The sequence below is a fragment of the Triturus cristatus genome, chromosome 7 (genome assembly GCF_964204655.1).
Source record: "Triturus cristatus chromosome 7, aTriCri1.1, whole genome shotgun sequence".
In the NCBI taxonomy this organism is placed as follows: Eukaryota; Metazoa; Chordata; class Amphibia; order Caudata; family Salamandridae; genus Triturus; species Triturus cristatus.
In genome coordinates, this window is record NC_140590.1 from 1,769,024,114 (window position 1) to 1,769,044,481 (window position 20,368).

The 20,368-nt window shown below is 40.6% G+C and overlaps 1 protein-coding gene across 1 annotated transcript in view; it reads right to left on the reverse strand.

Moving 5' to 3' along the window:
- Nucleotides 1–2,606: 2,606 nt before the first annotated feature.
- Nucleotides 2,607–20,368, reverse strand: part of BCAS2 (BCAS2 pre-mRNA processing factor) — a 100,912-nt gene continuing 83,150 nt past the window's right edge. Inside the window, exons 5-7 of the mRNA XM_085620059.1 lie at nt 7,899–7,949; nt 5,796–5,876; nt 2,607–3,097 (exon numbers count right to left, since the gene is read on the reverse strand). Of these exons, the coding sequence (XP_085476185.1) occupies nt 2,971–3,097; nt 5,796–5,876; nt 7,899–7,949 (259 nt within the window). The 3' untranslated portion in view covers nt 2,607–2,970. The remainder of the gene's footprint in view (nt 3,098–5,795; nt 5,877–7,898; nt 7,950–20,368) is intronic.

The following is a 20,368-nucleotide window of genomic DNA, read 5'->3' on the forward strand; positions in this document are numbered from 1 at the left end:
ACTATAACGTGTGTGAAACCTATGGTTTTTTCAGTGAATATATATATATATATATATATATATATATATATATATATATATATATCCACACACACACATATATATATATCCGCGCACATATATATCCACGCACATACAAATCACACACATATATATATATCACACACATACCATGGGATAATATATATATATATATACACACACACATATATATACACATATACACACACACACACACACACTTTTGCCATGTAGAAAGTTGATGAAACAACATTACACCCATTGCATGCGAGTTTTAGAGATTTGCTTTATATTACCTACCCATTACCAAATGTACTATATTACAGTCCTTTTTTCTGGGTAACATGTGGATAAAGCTAGTGAAGAAGATTCTAGCCATAGGAAATATGACTTTGCCAGACTTTTAGGGCATTTAAGAGTTTTCCTGAGGTTGGGCTGCACAACTGAGCACACTTTAGTATAGTCTGTCAAATCAAGTTATGAGATTATGCTTACATTAAATCATAAGAAGACCGTGCTTCAATCAAAATAAATGTAACCAAAAGAAATTTCAGACTGATATTACAGTTTTGGCTACTAAATTAATTTGTTGAGCCAGACACGCTCTTTATGAAAATGCTATAAAGTAAAGCAGTCAATTCTAAGGAACATGGGTCATGTTGGATTGCGGACTGTATTCTTCCTGAACATTAGATTCGTAGCTGGAGACAAACACTGGAAGCCTAATCATTATAGGATGAGTTATGCTTTAAAGAAGAGATAACTTCCTTTAATTGCTAGAATACACATGAATTAATATTAGTGATGAGTATATTGAATTGCTAAGGGGGATTCATTTTGTTTTTGCTCCTTATTTATCTTCCCATCAAGTATACTAATGGCATTCAAGTGGTTTGTTTCTTCAGTGTCAGAGTCGAAGAAGGATGAGTGTTAGAGGAGAGTTTATCTTTGTGCTAAATCTGTAGTGAGATACATAAGCGGGAATCACAAGATATAAGGACCAGCTCTCACTGGGCACAGAGAAACGCACTAAACAAATACCATAAGAAGGAGAAGCACTCTCAATGTCAAATCAACACATTGCATTTTTAAGGATTATGTTACTTACTCTGAAAGCATCTGTTCTTGGCATATAGAGGTATAGATTCACATGCTTTGCATACTCCTACCATCAAGTGTTGGGTCTGGATGTTTGCAAGTTGTTTTTCTTCAAAAAAGTATTTTCAAGTCACGAGGTAAGGTGCCTCCTCCTTTCAGTGATAGTGCGCATGGCCTTTGTTAGATTGTTTTCCGGATAGAGGGTGAGAATGGAATACGTAAGTGTAGTATAGAGATGTCCATGTGTATATTATGTAAGCAATAAGAACTGCAACAACCATAGGTGTCCGGGGAGGAGGGAGGGCGCATGTGAATCTACAGCTCTATACGCCAAGAAAAGATGCTTACATGGTAACAATCTGTTCGAGGCATGTGTGCTGTAGATACACATGCTTTGCATAATGTATAGCAGTATTCTCCCAAAGTGGTGGCTAACCACTGGGTGTTGCAGTTGTCTGAAAGTGTGTTTTAGCACTGCCTGTCTTACATTAGCTTGCTGAGGTCCTAATACATCCGCACAATAATGTTTGGTAAATATGTGTGGTGTGGACCATGTAGCTGCCTAACATATGTTGGCTATGGGAATGTTGGCTAAAAAGGCCCTAGATGCTCCTATTTTGCAAGTAGGATGTGGTCTAGGAGGTACAGTTTAAGGTCTTTTATTTGGAATGGCACAGAGGACATAATCTAAATGGCAGAAGACTTGATGGATTTTCGAGTAGAAGTAGACAGATGAAACGGGCTATGCCCGAAGGCCGCAGTTAGAGTTTCACAACTGGCCAATGAAAGTTGTCTGATTTTCCACACGTGGATGGTAGAAGACACGATTGAAACAATACAGACGGGGGTAGAGTGAATTGCGGACCAAAGGAATCCAGATTAATGGTTTAGAATCGGAGAGCTGCAAAACATGTCCGAACCTGAACGCGTAAAGAAGACAGTCCAACAATGGAGTCGGTGCCCATGTGCACTATCACCAAAAGGAGTCACCTTACCTTGTGACTGGAAAAGGCTTCTTCGAAGAAAAACAACTTGCAAACATCCAGATACAACACTAGATGGCAGGAGAACGTAAAGCATGTGTATCTACAGCACAACACATGCCACAAACAAAATTTTATCCATGTATCGAAGACAGCGGTTATGAAAAAAAAAGAAATTCACAGGTATCTCTACTTTTAGGACACTTGTGTAGAATTAGGCTCAAGCCACATATGATGCTAAAACACAGCTGACTTTTCTGGTGATAAAAATAGTGGGTTTCAAAACATTTTCTGACACTGGTGTATTTTCAAAGTAGGGTTAACAAACAACATCCCCACAAGCACTATATTCCCGAAATTCAACCAGTGTAACACAATGGCTGAACAATAAACCATAGGCTTTCACTGGTTTAAATGAAGTACTGTCTACAGGGGAAATAAAGAGATTTCCCTGTTTAAATGAACTCTCAACTTAAATCAGGGTAAAAGCAGGTACATCGAGAAGACTGCGCAATAACATTTATTTCTGTAATTTGTACTCCAAGGTAAAAAAAACTACAGATTTTATTACAAACATTGAACACTGCCAAAGTTTAAAATAATATTTCATTACCATATGCACACAGTGAAATATAAAAACAAAAAAACTTTGCCTTTCAAAGCAGAGTGATGTTTGTCTAGTCATATTGCTATTTCCACAGGAGAAAATCTGCAGGCTTTAACTTGGTGCTCTACCATGCAGCCAACTATTCAGTCTTGAGTATTGCCATGCTCAAGATGCTACATCATCTTGTGAATGTCTTCTCAAAGTACCTCTATGCTGTACTGGTCAGCCATTAAGACAGTCACGACCATACCAGAGATTAAGTTAATTGTCCTGCTTAATATTTTCTTTGTTTTCATCTCCTTGCTGCTGTTTTATATGATGGATGTCAATTTCCAGCTGGACAATTGCTCGTTCGATCTCATAGTTTTTGCTAACAAGGGAAACCCATCTAGAAGAAAAAGAGCAATTTATTATTTGCACCAAATGGTGTTAGCACACATAGAACCCCTTTAACTTGCAAGAAAACAAAGTTGCAAACATCTAGACTAAATGGAACAAATTATGGAAGCAAAGTACTTTCCAGAAACCCCTCCATTACACCATGAGGGCAGAACTGTTAGACATGACTGCAATACGATCAGGCAGAGATTCATCAGCCAAAGTAGTGAAGAAAGAAATGTAGTGTGGCCTCAAATCCAAAAGAAGCGGGAATGTGCGGTTTGGGGCAGACTAATTATTGCAATTTAAATGGCTGGCTTAAGTTTGCTATACATCAATAGTTTAACCAAATTAATGTAAACTTGTGCCTCCAAGCCTCAGTTATTGGTACACCCAAGAACTTACCAACAACAAGCACGCCATACAGACAGAGTTAAAGAAATGGAGAAGATCAAAATGTCGGGAGGACCTTACCCTTCTGAAAACACTCAGATCAAACTAACTCCACCTAGACCACAATCAACAAAGCATCAACAGAAGCAAAGAGCTCTTTAAGGCTGTGAAATAGTGTGTGAACCCCATCTCAGAACCTGCTACCTCACTGGCAGCTGACAGATACAACACTATCTACCTCTTGTTCATAGAGAGTATCATTAAAATGAGATTCATCACCATTATCCACACCATCGCCTACACCCAGGCACCACATCATAAACTGCCTATCTGTTAACACCATATACCACAAAACCATCTACCACAAAACCACCTTCAACATTCTGAACTGACTCAAAGCCTCCTCATACCATCAAGAATCTGAACGGAGAAGCTCTCGCACCCTTTATCCAGATTGTCAATGCATTGGTAATCCAGAGGACCTTCCCGGACAGCCTCAAGACCAGACAGATCCTTTACCTGCTGAAAAAGTCGACACACGAACCAGTTGTTTTTGCCTTGATGTCCATTCTTTAACCAACCACCCCCATGATTGAAAAATCATTGAGAAGGCAGTCACCGCTCAGCAATAGGAGCATATCAGCAAGAATACCCTCCTTCAAGACTATCAATCAGGGTTCACACCATGCTGCAACACTGAAACAGCCATGCTCCAAGTAGTCGAGGCACTACTTCCTTAATAAAATAAAAGAACACAGTCCTTGCCTCTTGGTCCAACTCACTACTCAAACTCCTCACAGCTTTTTACCCCATCGCAAATCTAGCACCGCTTCACTCCTTCAAAACTTGCATGAGGTTATCTTGTATGATCCTACGGGTATACAGTCCTCTGACTTTTTAAATAAAATCATCAATTTTAAACCGATCCGCAATCCTGAACTCATTCTCAGTCAAAGTATGGGCATGTCTCGCCTATCTTATACCAGCGTTGAACTCTGGGATATAAGGAGAGCAACCCCTAACCCTCTCTATATGGGTGGCTTACATCCAGAACCGAAAAGGCCCTCATCATTGTAGATTTTGTAACTTTGTTTTCCCTCGTCCTCCCAAATAAAGTGTAAGCCCTCCTATGCTCAGAGGCTAGGGCTTTCTACAAATTCGAGTAATGAGTTGTCAGAAATTCTTAGGCCCCCACCTTCTCTGCTACATGGCCTTTATCTGAACACACGTTCCATTCCGAAACATGCTTTGGAGCACTTATTTTGACCCCTGTGTCTCTGCCCCCGCTTAAAGGATTGCCCTAAAACTTTCCATGCGCAACTAAAATCACCGGCGCACTTTTTTGGAAACGTTTGTGAAGATTCATTGAACGGCGCCAAAGACAAAGGTAAGTCAAAAAACACTTTCTATGGATAACTGGTCACAACTATAACTACCTACTGGCAAAATCCAGTAGGTACATATACACATATATACAAGCGTCTCTAGTTACTGGCCATTTATCCGCCAAACTGTTCACATCCTTTTGTAATTTCACTGTTGTGTTATGGTTTACAGTGACTCCATGTTGCATCTTCCAATGAGTTTTTAAATTTTTTTTACCCAACATGTGTCACTAACTGCAGATATGTTCAATCTGTCAGTAATTAGCCAAGCAGAGCACATTAACGGCTCAGAAATTCAATATACTTGAAATGGCTAGCTTGCTTGGTATTTAAAGAAAAATCTTTCTAAGAAATATACAGGATGATTTCAGAAGATCTACTTGGGGCTGGGGAGATGCAGGTCGACTTCTTCTGCTATGCCCTTCTTAGCTCCAAACGGACGTTTTTAACTAGACTAGATCAGCCTTGGGTGGAAAGTGTAGGTTAAGGATTTTTACGTGTGCCGCAATTAGTTTTACTAGGATATCAACTTGGATTGAAATAGAGATGTCTGCTAAAATAGATACGGTTTTGCTTCCATGGGGAGTTTATCCCAAGAAGAAGCTGGACTGCAATGTGGAAACTGGTTAAGTAACACCAAATTTGCCATGTTACTCCCCATTACCTAGGTGACCTATAAGTATACCTTGTGATCTTTTGGCAAAACAACATTGTAGAATTACCCCTTAAGACTCTAGCACAAGGTTACAGTCTTATTAGTGTACGGTTCCTCACACTACCTATTTGATACTTTTGGGTTTCAAGACGTTGGTTGAAACCAGCCAAATATAACTGTAGAACAATAAGGTGAGATTTCGAAAGACCTTTTCTTATTGTATAGCACAGAAAAAAAAAAAAAATCACAGAAATCAGTTTATATAATGTTCTTACGTGGACTCCATTTCTCGCAGTTTTGCTCCAGCATTTAGCTGTATGTTCTTTCGTTGCCAATTAAGATCCTGAATATTCTTCCTGAAAAATACATATTTTTTTAAATAAAATAACATTGCACCCAACAACATTTGCATAAACGCATACTACACAAATCCTGTAGAGAAATACTATAATGTGACAAAACTGTTAAGTCACTGCACTGTATAACGTTCTTACACACTTCAGACACCTTGATATGTTGTCAATGTTATGTTAAAGATAATTCTAAAGCGCACGTACACCATACGGTTTCATGGCACTGACACATTGTAGGATTTTTAATGAACGTCTTTAATCCAAGAATATGTTTAAGGTTCATTTTTATTTTGCATATGTACCAAACATCCCTGACCTAGATATGAAGGTTTAAAATCAATTTAAGTTTGACCCCAAAATACACTAGAATCTGTTCAAGAGAAGGCAGGTGAAGGTACAGCTACTCCATTCATGGTGCACTCAAACAGCCTAAAAGGTTATATTTTCGCCCTGAAAACAAACTATACTGCAATCTACTTGCTGAGGGTCATGGGCATGAAAAATAAGCAACATGTTTCTCAACCAGCGTAAAATAAGCTTTCTTGAACTTCATTTATGACTCAAATAGCCTTTGAACCTGGAAGGTGGGGCTACGAGATTTGACTATTGAGGGCCTAAAAGCGCATTTCCTTCTCCATGCTCTAATCTTCAAGGAATTATCAGGTAGTTTAATTCCCAACATAAGTAGTAGCGTGACCATGTATACACTACAGAAATAAAACAATGACACAATAAGAGTTTTATGTATGTTGCACTACAGAATGTTCTTACACACATTAAAAAAACATTGACGCTTTTTACCCTATGCAGACAAATTAACATTATATTTTAGATCCATTTTGATTTTCTTTACCCTCCTTTTTAGCTGAGGTCCAAACTGAGGTGGCATGGTGGGCAAAAGAATGATAGGTTAGGATGCTACCCCGAGTGACTGGCAGTGGTTAAACAAACTGCAAACATACCTTCCATCATCTTTTGTTTATTTGATGAATCGCCCGAAGTGGAAAGTGTATTTCCAGAAATGGGTACCATGTGAAACCATGTGTGCCACTGAAACCAAGCTATTCCTGGCTGATGAGCCCTTATCAGGATGGAACCAGTTCTAGGTTGCTTGTGTTCCAGTTTGCGGATGACCTGACCTGACAGTTCGAGCTGGACTGTTTCCAAAAGTGGTCAAAAGAACGATGGGTTGGGATGCTACTCAGTGATTGCTAGTGGGAAGAAACATTGCAAGCATTCCTCCCATCACCTTGTGTGTGTTTAAAATGCTCATAGTTGCCAGCTGCCGCTGTGCCTTAGTTTCTGGCTGCCACGCTGCCTCTGTCTAAGTATTAGGGCTAAGGGTGGCACTTCAAAAGTGTGCCCTGGCCCAGACCAGATGGGGACGCAAACGTTATGGGGCCAGACTCGGGAGGTCAGAAGGACTGATAAGTATTTAATGACAGTCAAAAACATCTGGCACATTCTATGTCTGGGAGATTGTGTGTTGGGGGGTGGGGGGGCTCAACAAAGAGCAGGGCAAAACAATTACATGCTGTTGAGCCCAATCAACAAGTGCAAGCCCAAAAAAGGAGAAGGCGCTGGACTCATTTGAGAGTGGGACTAGACTCAATTTATTTCATGTCTTCCAGTGACGCTGGCATTTACATAGTGAGTGATGGAAGTTCAGAGATTAATTTGTTTGTCACTAAAAGCGGAACCTATACACAGTAACAACTTAACTGGGTCCAGGCAGGCCGTCACCATCGGAAATGGACTATTTACCCTGGGCCCGGCTCATTATTGCCAAAGGCAGCAGCGCACAGAAATCTGAAGCTGGCTGGCTGCTTTATTTTCAGAGCCCTCAGAGCTACCTGTAGTGTCTTGTAGAGCATTAGGAGCTAGACTGTGTGTGAGATTAGTATTTTAACGTGGTGATGGGTACACCAGCCTGAAAACCAGCTAACAGTCTGCAAAACGTTGCATTCTAGATACAGTTTTAACTAATATGAACTAGGACACAAGACCATGGGACAAGTACCATACCTCAGCTTCTGAAGTTCCTTCTGGGAGTTTTCTATCATACGAACCAAGTTACTAATAAATGGTGAAAGAAAAGTTAAATTAATCTGAAGCCAATTCAATCATTAAAATGCATATCGTTTGTCATTTAAATATTTACATGAAGGGTTCATATAATTCAAGAGCAAACTGCATATTTAAATGTGTTTTCCTCACTTTATTTGGAATGACATCGCATTATTTATACATGTATATCACAATTCTTTTTACACCTCCTAAAAACACTAATGTAGTACATCAATTCCACAATGGAAAAAAAGGCTTTTACCATAAAATAAAAAAACAAGTGAACAGAAACAAAGTATAATAAATTGAACCAGTACAACAAACGACTGCAAAGGGGAATCTTTAGTGGACAGACGCACTGTGTAGTAATTACACATCTTTAAAGTCTACATGAAGGTTCAGAATAACTATCTTTTGGTATGTATCAATATTACCAATAGTACCTCCGAAAAGTGGTTGGTGCCAGGCAAGCATTTTGAGCTGCACTACAGTCAGGGATCGAAAAATCATAACATTTTCACTAGACCTACAGGACTAGTGACTTAAATAATCTACTCGACCTATTTGTAAGACTCTTGACCCATAAACTGATTAAATGATATGATCGTGGGCAAATATTTTAATAATTGATCAGCCATTTTTAATTATCCTATATGAAAGCACCTTTAAATGTGCGAGTTCAGCATGTCTGCTGTACAAACAACTCTTTTGTTTGCTTTAATTAACGTTTTTTCCATATATAATACAAATCTAGCCACACATAGGATACACATGACCCCGGACTTGCCTCTAAGTTCATTAAAACCATTTTCATCTGGGCATGGGCAGGAATGTTTCTCAAATCAAGTTAAAAAACTACCACTTTTAATAGATACAGCATAAAGTGGTAGCACACGGTAATTAGTAATCAGCAGATTTTACATTGAAATGACCACAAACTTTCCAATTGACATTCGGCTTTACTGATAAAACTATATACAATAGCGTTTGAAAAAAGCAGTTCTGCAAATATGTGTCATTCGCACATCACCAAGTAAAGTGTTCTGGTTTTGTTTTGCTCCTATTTAACTCTTTGTTTGCATTACACTTCTTAATTACAAGAAATGTGCTTTATAATTCATGATATATTTAGAAATATATGTAATATTAATTTGCAGGCTATTTATTCAAATGTTATGCGTTAGAGAAAAATAACTGAAGTCTCAGACAGCTCACTTGACAATAACCTCTGACTCTAGTAAGAGAGGGGAAAATAAACTTCATTTTCCAGGCAGCAATTAGTGAAAAGACAAACTGTCATTTGATCTCTTTCCTAGGACAGAAAATGTGTCAAGCAGAAAACAAGATTTAATGTCATATTTATCGCCCATTCACTTTCTGAATGAACAAGAACACTTGTTCCTTTCTAGCCCGAGTTTACCTCCACCTGATAAACTTGCACTTGCAATTCTGAGTGGAAGAGTAGATTTTTCCAGGTCTGTACTGGGAATGATTGTGCGCAGAGGAAGAAAAGAGCCTAATGTGTAAAAACACTGTCTTTTTTTTTTTTTAAATTTTATTCAGCAGTGTCAGCAATACATAAATATTACAAATGAGCAACAATTCATACAGCTCAAAACCACAGAAGATCATTTCATGGCATTACAGATATTGTCTCTATTCCCCGCCAGACAGCCACTCAGTTATCGGTGCCCATAATTGCTCACCAAATTGCTTTCTACTATATCCCTTTAATTTATATAAAGCAACTTCCATGTGGTATAGAGCGAGAATCCTGGATCTCCATTCAAAGAAGGAGGGTGAATCCGGACTTAACCACTTCGTGGTAATACAAAGACGAATCACAGCCATACTCAAAAATAAAAGGCCCCTTTGTGGTGCCGGCCTTCTATTATTTGACCGTTCAGGCTCGGTACCGAATAACACTAATCCTGGATTAAGGATTACCGGAAGTTCTAGAGAGGAGTTCAGAAAAAAATTGCACTTCACCGAGAAAATGGGTCAATGATGGGCACAAAAAGAACATATGTACAGCCTCCGCTGCACTCTCACCACAGCGTGCACATTTGTCCCCTCTTCCCACCTTCCATTTTGCAAGCTTGGCTGGAGTGTAATAGAGATCGAAAACTGACATAAAGCACTGGCTCTTTAAACTCCCTGAAAACAGGATAGTGCTTGCCATTTCTAGCGACTCCTGCAAATCTAGATTCAGAATCCCTATCTTTCTATTCCATTTAAGTTCCTGGATTTGGAGATCATCTTGCTGGCCGCGACTAGCTTCTTTGTATAGTTGTGAGAGATTCACCTTACAGCTTAACACCTTGAGTATCGGGACTCCCTCAAGTGAGCATGTGCCCTCTATGATAGCTCTGTCTACATAGCTGCGCAGCTGTAGGTATTTGAAAAAATCCCCCCTTTCCAAATTAAATTTTTCACTCACAGAAGCATAAGACAATAATTGGCCATGTTCGCATATATCCCCCACAGTCCTGATGCCGGCCAGCCGCCACTTTCGAGCGACGGAGTCCATAAAGACTGTGGATACAGTCCCGGGGAGCCCGATCGGTGTATAACCATTTACTTTATTTATCCCGCTCATCAAGCATATCTTTTTCCAAACAAAAAAAGCTGCAGCCAAAACTTTAAATCTAGTTTTTTTGTAATAGCTAGGTTCGATAACCCTAACTAATAAGTACCGTGCTTCCGTGCCCAGGACCATTTCAAAAATAGAAGGGGTTACAGCCGGATCCAGGACAGCCCTTTCACCATAAATCAAAATACGACAGTATTGGAGCATCGAGACATAATAATACAAACGAAAATTTGGAATAGCCCACCCCCCTCGACTAAGTGGCATAATAAGCCATTTCATGGCTCTTCTTGACCTTTTGTAGCTCCAAAGGAACCGAGAGAAAAGTCTATCTATCTTCACAAATAAGGAGTTTGGAAAAATTAACGGAATCGCCCTAAATATATACAGAAACTTTGGGAAAATCAACATTTTAATAACGTTGCTTCTTCCGTAAAGTGACAGATGCAAATGGTCCAGCCTCTCCAGGGTCCTATCAGACTAATAGAATAGGGTCAGCATTCAGTGCTGGTATTTCCTCGACTTTCGCTGAAATTCTGATGCCCAAATATACAGCCTGATCAACCATTAGTTTAAGATCAGATGGGCGTCCCTTTTCTGAGTGCAAGACCTGAGTCTTGGTTAAATTTAACTTATAACCTGAATACCTAGCAAAATCACTCGTCAAGATCTCAATTCTATCTAGCGCTTGAACAACATCACTAGTCAAGACTGCTATGTCGTCAGCATAGGCTAACACTTTCACATCATGTAGCTGGGGTTTGACAGGGGCAATTAGCGAGTCACATTCCAATCTATGAATCAAAGGTTCTATATAGAGGGCGAAGAGCAAAGGCGAACAGGGACACCCTTGACGTGTGCCCCTCCACACCTTGAACTCCTCTGTTTCCACCCCTAAAACCCTTACAGCCGCCACCGGCTTTATATACATAGTCTGTATGGCCTTCATAAATTCAGGAGGGAAGCCCTTCCATCTGAGCACTGCCCACAGGTAGGCCCAGGAGACCCTGTCAAACGCCTTCTCGGCATCCAGCAGGGCCACCCCGACCCGTGACCCAGTCGCCTGCGCCCAGTCTAGAAGAGATATGACCCGACTAACATGACTTTGTCTGCGGGGAAAATGTTTTTCCCCGTAGAGAAAGCCCTTCCCATAAATCCACACCAAATGTGGGGGTGATCCATTCCCCATCCCCACCTGAAAGGAGAAATACTCCAGTCCCAGGTTGCAGTAAATCTCTTACCATCTTCAGGGTGGGAAAGAGATGTCTGCACAAAGAACTATTACGTCCTACCCAAATCGTTGTGCATTCCAAACAGGCATTAAAAAAAAAGATCAATTTGGTTGCAAATTTCCGTTTGTAAACTAACACTCATGTCTCTGCAAAACAAAATTTGAGCCTTCAATTATGTTTGTCGATGAACTGAAATAGTTAAGAGGCTACTGCAGTGTTTTTAAATGGCATTACATATAGTTACATGTATTAAAAGATTTGGCAAAAATTAATATTGAAAATGTAGATGTCAAGATGAATAGCTATACATTCATGTACAAAATCGAAATTGCATCTTTATTGAAAAATTCCACCGTTGTGAACGGCAAGTCAACCCCATACTCATAAATACGTACTTAGGCAGGCCCTGAATTCCAGGCCTGAGGTCACAGGTGGGGTGGCATGTAGCTGGCGGACAAACACGCGAACAGGAAACCACAGATCAATCCCTCAGCTAGGTGCAGCAACACCACAATGGTCCAGGGAGATTATTCCCAAAAACACCCACATTCCCGGAGGGGTGCATGAGTTCCCAAAACACCAAATGCCACATGAAGCTAGGAACACAGCCAATCAGGACACAGTAATCACGCGCTCCCCTTGCTGGATATCTGGATACATTACTTACTGGCTGCATTGTGTCCACGCAAGGTCAAAGTCCACCTGGATTCCTCATCTAATACATTAATTTATGGCCACAAAGAGCGAGGTTTACATTCCTTACCAAAAAATGCGTTCAATGAACTGTATAAAAGTCTATGCTTGACTTATTGTAAATTGTGCATCCTCAGACCCTAAGTCTGTGACTGTGCTCCCGACTGCATTATTTAATCAAACGAGACGTTCCTGTTTTGCCAAACGCCTCTTGTTTTTTCAAAGTATTTCATGTTCAAGCATTATTTTGGCGAGCCAGATAGGAGCGGATTGGGACCTTAAACCTAACTACAGTTAAAGGAAGAGGCCCTGCCCGCATGGATTAAAATTTGCACAACAAGGAAGGAGAGCAGATAACGCAAATGATTGGAAGTTCTGCTGAATCCAGTAGTAAACAAGGCATCAGCACCTCCCCCACTATATGCAGGTATGGAGGTGCTCTCACCCGCGTTAGGATAGTCCAATCTACCAGTTGAAGAAGTCAGTGGGCACCCTACCTACCAACGAATGATTAGGCCCAGATATGAGAGATTAATAGGCCAGCAGACCCAGCGCAACACCAGTCCGTTGTAAGGGCTCCCAGAAGTTCGACCCCCCTCCTGTCCATCGCGTCAGACACATAGAACCCCAGCCGTGGTGAGAGCACGCAGCTCCACTGGCCTAGGTGAACACACACAAGTGTCAGGGAGGTTTGTAGCATTTCTAAACAGTGATACAGCTAGCGCAAGTGAGGAAGGGGACCCCAGTCACCTGGGGACCAATGACAAGGGTGAGACTACAGGACTTGCCCAGTCAACTAAGGGAGAAAGACGTGAACCGATGCTAGAGGCAGAAGTACACAATGACACCCGCCTTGTACTGTCAACCACGAGCTGACCAGAGTAAGAACCAGCAGCCACGGTACAGCAGAAAAATATACCATACAACTTTGTAATAGACACTGGTGCGGCAAAGTGATGCCTAAGTGAGTCTATAGGGACGAGATCTGCTAACCAAACTAACAAGCATTTGCAATGCAATAGGTCTCGCATTTACGTGAGTTTGAGCTATTGACATTGCAAATAACAATGCCTTTTATTTTTGTTTCCGTTTTTATAACATAAATAAAAAGCATTGTCATTTACAACGCCAATAGCTTAAACTCGCATAAATGCGAGACCTATTGCATTGCACATGCTTGTTCGTTTAGTAGGGGTTAAAACTACATTGGGATTTTTTTAAAATATATACTTGCTACATTGTGTACTCAAACTACAGATAAATTGAAATGTGCATATCAGATCTGGAAAAAAATTAAATATGCCTTTGAAGATGCCAAAGTACACCAAACACGAGCCCATTTGTACATTCAAGAACACAGTTGCCAGTCTACATTATGGCTCAAACACCCAGCACTGCTCACAAAATCAATTACAGTGGCCTTGTGCAAAAATATAGCTGCACCAATAGGAGATTGGCAAAGTAATCATGAGAGAATACAGTATTTATGGTACTTCTGATTTACAAAATGTCGAACATTGGTATAACATTCGTCACCATTTGATTTTTACAGCTGTGTGCACCCTCGCCACAACATATGCAAGCTTTTAAATACAGCAAATACCCATCAGTGGAGCAATTGCACACCCAATATTCAATGACAGGCCTGCCCATGGTAACTCATGCTGCATGTTCACACATGACCAAGACCTGACAGGCACATCAAGATGTGTAGGTGTAGGCACACACAAGTACTTAGCTTGCCCAGAACATCAGATCTAGATTTCAACCTGAAAACTTAACTCATTTTAACTGTGTTGCCATAAAACGTGGCTTAGGCATCATTTCAGTACATTAATCCTATCAGCAAACCACGTGCCCTCACCCGAAATCGCAGGGATCCCAAGAAAGTAATTCAGAGGACACGTCGAAGGTTCGACTGCTTTTATGTCTCTAATCACATGGTAATGGGAGGTAAATGCAGCAACCGAGATTCATTTCGTTATCACAGTTCTGTCATGACACAAGGCCCTCTTTGTAACCGGTATCTTCAATCGGACACGGACAATAGGTTATGAGAAATGAATAAATAAATAAAACAGCCAAGGGGCATGTGATCATTGTTCCTAAGATCATATCAACGATTGTGGGAGGACTGCAGCATGTCACTTAAAAAATAAACGCATTTCATCAGGGTTTAAGTCTTGTACTTTTAAATCACAACTCCACAATAACTTCGAGTTTGGAGTCATGTAACTATAAAAACATCTATAATACACTAGAAGACGGGAACATTAAGCCCTTGCCTCAAACTCACGTCTGCTATCAGAGGCTTGCAGCTGGGAAATGAAAAGCGCCCCTTGCCACATGCACCGCAGCAATCACTGACCTCTCACTGAAACCGAGTATTGCAATGTTGAAATGAAATCCTACCTCAAGCCTGACAAGTTAAAGATTGGATGCAGAATAGGGCATGCATACGTTAATGTACGTTCATAGCTGGTCAGCGCAGCTCGTCGTTCCTACCTCAATCCTCTGATCTAAAAACACGAACAGCAGGTCAATCTTTATAAGGTTTGCACTACAGTACACTCGCACAAGTAAATAGTACACCTTAAATTACAGGTGGATACAGTTAGAGGAATGTACTTATTAAAGTATAGCATGCCATTTCTAAACGGTCAGTCAATTAGGTCTATAGTTTGACCGAATATGTATGCCATGTAATTTTATTATTTTACGGAGTTTTATATAGCGCAAACTTGACCCGATCATTGTAATTGTTTCTAAACTATAGATCTACAAAAGTAGACATTATGCAGCCTAAACCCAATGAATTGCAGTATGCAGCCAAGATTCCAAAATGGAAGTTTGACTAAGTCACTTTGTTTGATGTAGACTGAAAATATGAAGAGAAACAAATGTGAGCGAACGGCGATATCTCGTCGTACCTAATGGTTTAAGTGTAGTTTGATCGTGACCAATGCCCGACAAGATGAAAGTGCTGTGTACTGTGTTCATAATTTAAGATGTTTGTTTTTTAGCTTAAATAATAAATAAAAAAAGCCCGTTTGGTAGGACACAAAAGAAGCACGTAAATTGATACGGGACAGCAGTCGAGCGTTGTAGTCCACTAGATGCGTCCAAATTCAGAAATAAATGCACCCAAATTCTTTTTTGGGTGTAGTTACAATTCCAAAAGGAGAAGATTAAAAAGTGACGGGAGGAAAAGTGGGTGCATGGGGTGGTTTGCGCAATGTGGGGATATCCTGAGAAATTGCTTATTGTTAAAGAACACCAGCTTTGGCAAACTGCATCCGTTTGGGACAAGGCATGTGGCACAGAAGTATTCTGGTAAAAACAAACAAGAAGGGCCGGGCGAGATGGGAGGGGGGAATGCGAGGAGCCGGAATACAATTGAGACGAGGGTAAAGAGAATGTCTCCGTGAGCCTTGTGCTCGGCTGGCGCCTCGGGCATGTTTACTACGGGAACACATGGGAATGGAAAGCCATTAATCAAGCAGGATGGCTCTGTCTCCACTTCACGCCCAGGGAGGAGGGAGATGCGAGCAGAGCATCAAAGGGCTGGGTGAGAAGGGAGGGGGGAATGCAAGGGTCAAAGCGGCGAAAGTGAAAGTAATCGAGCAGAGCATCAAAGGGCTGGGTGAGAAGGGAGGGGGGAATGCAATGAGCAGAGGAGCAGCTGTGCATGTGATCGTGCACTCAAGGTTTAGGCCAGCCAAAAGACTGTGGGTAGCACTTTGAAAATCCCACATATAAAATGTCTCTTCGAGCCTTTGGCTCGCGAGACCTAAAAATGATTGGACGCATTGATAAAGACCGCAGCAACCGTATGACGATTTGGCAGCTGGTGTCATACATTGAGGACGCACGAGGTTCGGTGACATGCCCTCCAAGATTTCGCGCACTGAATCGGTCTGTACTCAGGGCACAAGTCCTATAAAAAGAAGGGGGGGGGACTGACCAAGTCAAACACTATGCAAGTGACATCATGACGCGTGCCATGACGTTACGAGGTAGCGCTTTAAAATAAATAAAATAAGCTATTAAAATTATTTGTGTAAATACTGGGATAGACCACCCCATCTGACAGTCTTACAGTGTCTGCACTTATATACAGGGACAGAACAAAGGCAAAAGCATGCCTCCCTTAAGTACCTGTGAACAGATAGCAAGCTGTGTGCCTTTGTTTCCCTTTCGGTGCATTTACATTTGAGTGTGAGGTTCCAGGACGCCTCCAGTCAGGATATTCAAACATAAGGAGGCCTGATGCCCCCTTAACTTCGGCCTGGCTGGAGGTGAAAAAAAGCCCCCTCGCTGCCTGTAGGTTGCTGCTGGAAATGGAAAGCAGACAACGTGCAGGAGCTGCTGAACCTCTTACACTGGGACAAGTTCAACATATTTCTTTGTGGCCCAACTTCCTGGCATGGGTGACAGCGTCCACCCTGTGAAAATAGTGGGTGGATGCCATGTACCTCCGACTTGTGCCCTGTCTGTACTCAAGGGGAGGCCCTTGCGTGCCACAAACTCATTTAGAAGGTTGTAAACTATTGGGCTACCACTGAAAATTGTGGACTTGTTTGTTAATCAATAAGCAGTTTTACCTGAAAATATGGAAATTAAATATAAAGCATCAGGAGTGGGGGAAAGCTTTAAAGAGGGGATGTTTTTCTTATTTTTTTTTCTCTCCTAATTTATGTTCGGGTACTGCATAATTGTCTATGTACCGTATAGAAAATGGAAGTTTCTACTGTTTGTCAAATCAATTAACTGCATTTGGAAAAAAAAGTGCTCGATGCTGGTCTCTTTTAGGAAGCTTTTTAAAAAAAATAAAAAATAAATTGTGCGTGGCTTCCTGTGTAACACCCTTAACAGACGCCCTGTAGATGAACTTGCAGAGCAATACATTATTTTAAGATCTTCTAGGACAGTCTCTCGTAAGCAAGAGAGAAATACGTGCTTAACATGAGTTTCGTGATGTTACACTGTCCTCTTTCCTTGCTCGAGAGCAGTAGTCTGTTTTCAAGACCGGGCCTTGGGGAAGAACTTTTATTACCATACAACTGCCACACTGTACATAAATCTGTGGTCAGGGAAACCCACAGATGGGATGTTAGCCATATTAGATTACTTCTTTCCACAGCATCTCTAAGGGTCGGGGTTCAAATTGTGGGCAGGTCAGCGAAAGGAGGCTTTAGTTACTGCTGAGTGCTGACGACAGTTCTTAGCCAGGATGCCAGTTGTGTTTTTAAAAGCATTTTTTATCATGATGCTCATGAAAGAGTCTTTAACTTTCGTGGCTGTTTTGTAGAAATATGGGTTTTTTTTGTAATTGGTATTGGCTGCAGAGCAAAATGAATATATTCCCTTCACACACATACTGCAAATGCTGTTCTAGCATTCAGAAGAGGAAGCATGCAATATGGAGACAACATGCTGTGTCGCCTAGCAAAAAAGTCGACCTTGTGCGTATCGTACAAAACACGTTTCGCAGAAAAACCTCTGCTACCGCTTAATTTTTTTAAGTTAAGCATGATACCCTAGGGAAATATCTCTTACGTTTTAGTTAGTGAAAGTAGCTAAGTGAAAGTACAGGAATATTGAAATAAGAAAGTTTACGGAATCACATTTTACAATTTAAGTCATATGTGATATCAGCAAAAGTAATTACGCAGAAATGTTCTCTGTAGATTGTGAACACAGAACATGTGAGTGGGCTAATTTGGTAGTACCTGTGCATTTGCAATCACGTTCTCTGAGACAGTTTGTTTAGTTGTATTTATTTTATATTTTCTGATTTGGAGCGCTACAGGCTGCCCATTGGCCATTTCAGAGCATCATTAGAAGTGATGAGCACATGGAAAGGACTGGGAAAACATCACAATGCAAACAAGCATTGGCCACGCGCACTGAAGCTTTAGGCCACGGCAGCACTTTGAAAAGCCTGTATACAAAATGTCTCGGCCAGATCAGCGCAAGCGCTGGATCAGGCGAGACCTAAAAATGACCATTCAGTTTACCATAGATGGGACCATGGCCTGCTCTTCCCCAGGGGTTCCCACCATAGGATCCATATCATTGAAACACAAGAGTTGGCCTAACGGCTAGGGCGGTCGTCCTCGAATCTGGGGAAATGGGTTCGAGTCTCGCCAACGACGCTGAACATCCTGTGATTCTGGGCAAAACACTTAATCTACCCGTGCATAACGAAAAATGAATGTGTCCTCATGTAACGCAACTGGTGCTATGTAAGGCGCTTTGATACCCAATACCTTTGGGTCAAGATTGCGCATATAAAAAAAAAAAAATTAAACATATATATATATATATATATATATATATATATATTCACTGAAAAAACCATAGGTTTCAGGGGTGTTATAGTTAGCTGGACTTTTCACTTGTACAAAACCATTGAAATTCCCCCGTTATAGTTAGTTCAGCTAACTATAACTCGCGCGCCCGCAATGCACTGCTGATGACGTCACATATTACATCACTCATGACATGGTCAGTGACATCACTCATGACATCACTGATGACATCTCAAATGACATCACTGATGACATCATCCAGTGAATGTGTGTTTTTCTGAAAATTAAATATGTTTTATATATGTATATCTCAAGGTCGATGGAAGAATAAATGGGTATATAAGTGTCTAAATGGATGATTTGTTTTTGAAAAATTGATTGTGTAACTGACTGATTAAGTGTATCATAGTGAATACATGGCTTAGTGAGTAATGTTTAAATATGTAAATATCTGTATCAGTCTCTCACTTTGTGTATAAGTGGCTGCATGGGTTGGTGAGTAGCTACATGGGTGTCTATATAGGTTATTAGTTGGTTTTTTGAGTATCAGTCTGAGTGTCTGCATGGTTCGGTGGGGGGTATTACCTAGTGCATAGGTGCATGAATGAGTGACTCACTGTTTGTATGTGTTGAACACAGCATGTGTGCAGGACTGTATGGGTGGATGAGTGTGTGTATGGGTGTGTTAGTGAGTGAATGACTGTCTCAATAGTGTCTTTATGAGTAACTACATATGTTTTAAACTAGTATATGTGACTATTGGTGTATATATGTGAGTATATGTGAGAGTGAGAGATTGAAAGAGTTCCTGTATGAATAAGTATGTGTTTCTATAAGGGATTGTTTAAAAGACTAAGTATGTGTAAGTTTCCGTAGAAGTAAGTATGGTGGTGTGTGTATAACTGTATATGCAAGTAAATGTATGTTTGATTCTTTATTAGCATGAGTGACTATGTGTGTGAGTAACTCTATGGATGAGTGGCATTGTGTAACAGGATGTATAGGTGTATGAGTACATATGATGAGTGAGTACATGTATGAGTGACTGTATAGGACTGTTGGTGAATGAGTGGATGTGTATGTGGATCTTAGAATTACTGAAGAGGTTGTTGTAACTGGTATTGGTATGTCCATTGTTTTGAATATTTTAGTCTCTATTTTTGAATGTGTGTATCAAAGGTTATATTAGGGTGAGAGGAGGTCTGCCACTCTATCACAAGGATGATGTCATCAGTGATGTCATCAGTGATGTCATCAGTGATGTCACTGACCATGTCATGAGTGATGTAATATGTGACGTCATCAGCAGTGCATTGCGGGCGCGCGAGTTATAGTTAGCTGAACTAACTATAACGGGGAAATTTCAATGGTTTTGTACAAGTGAAAAGTCCAGCTAACTATAACACCCCTGAAACCTATGGTTTTTTCAGTGAATTTCTGAGGTTTTTTAAATGCTAATTCCTAACTATAACGTGCCTGAAACCTATGGTTTTTTCTGTGAATTTCAAAGGTTTTTTAAATGCTAATTTCTAACTATGCCTACAGAGATAGGACATGTGAAGAAAGAAGAAAAAATGCACAGAAAGAAACAAAAGAAGT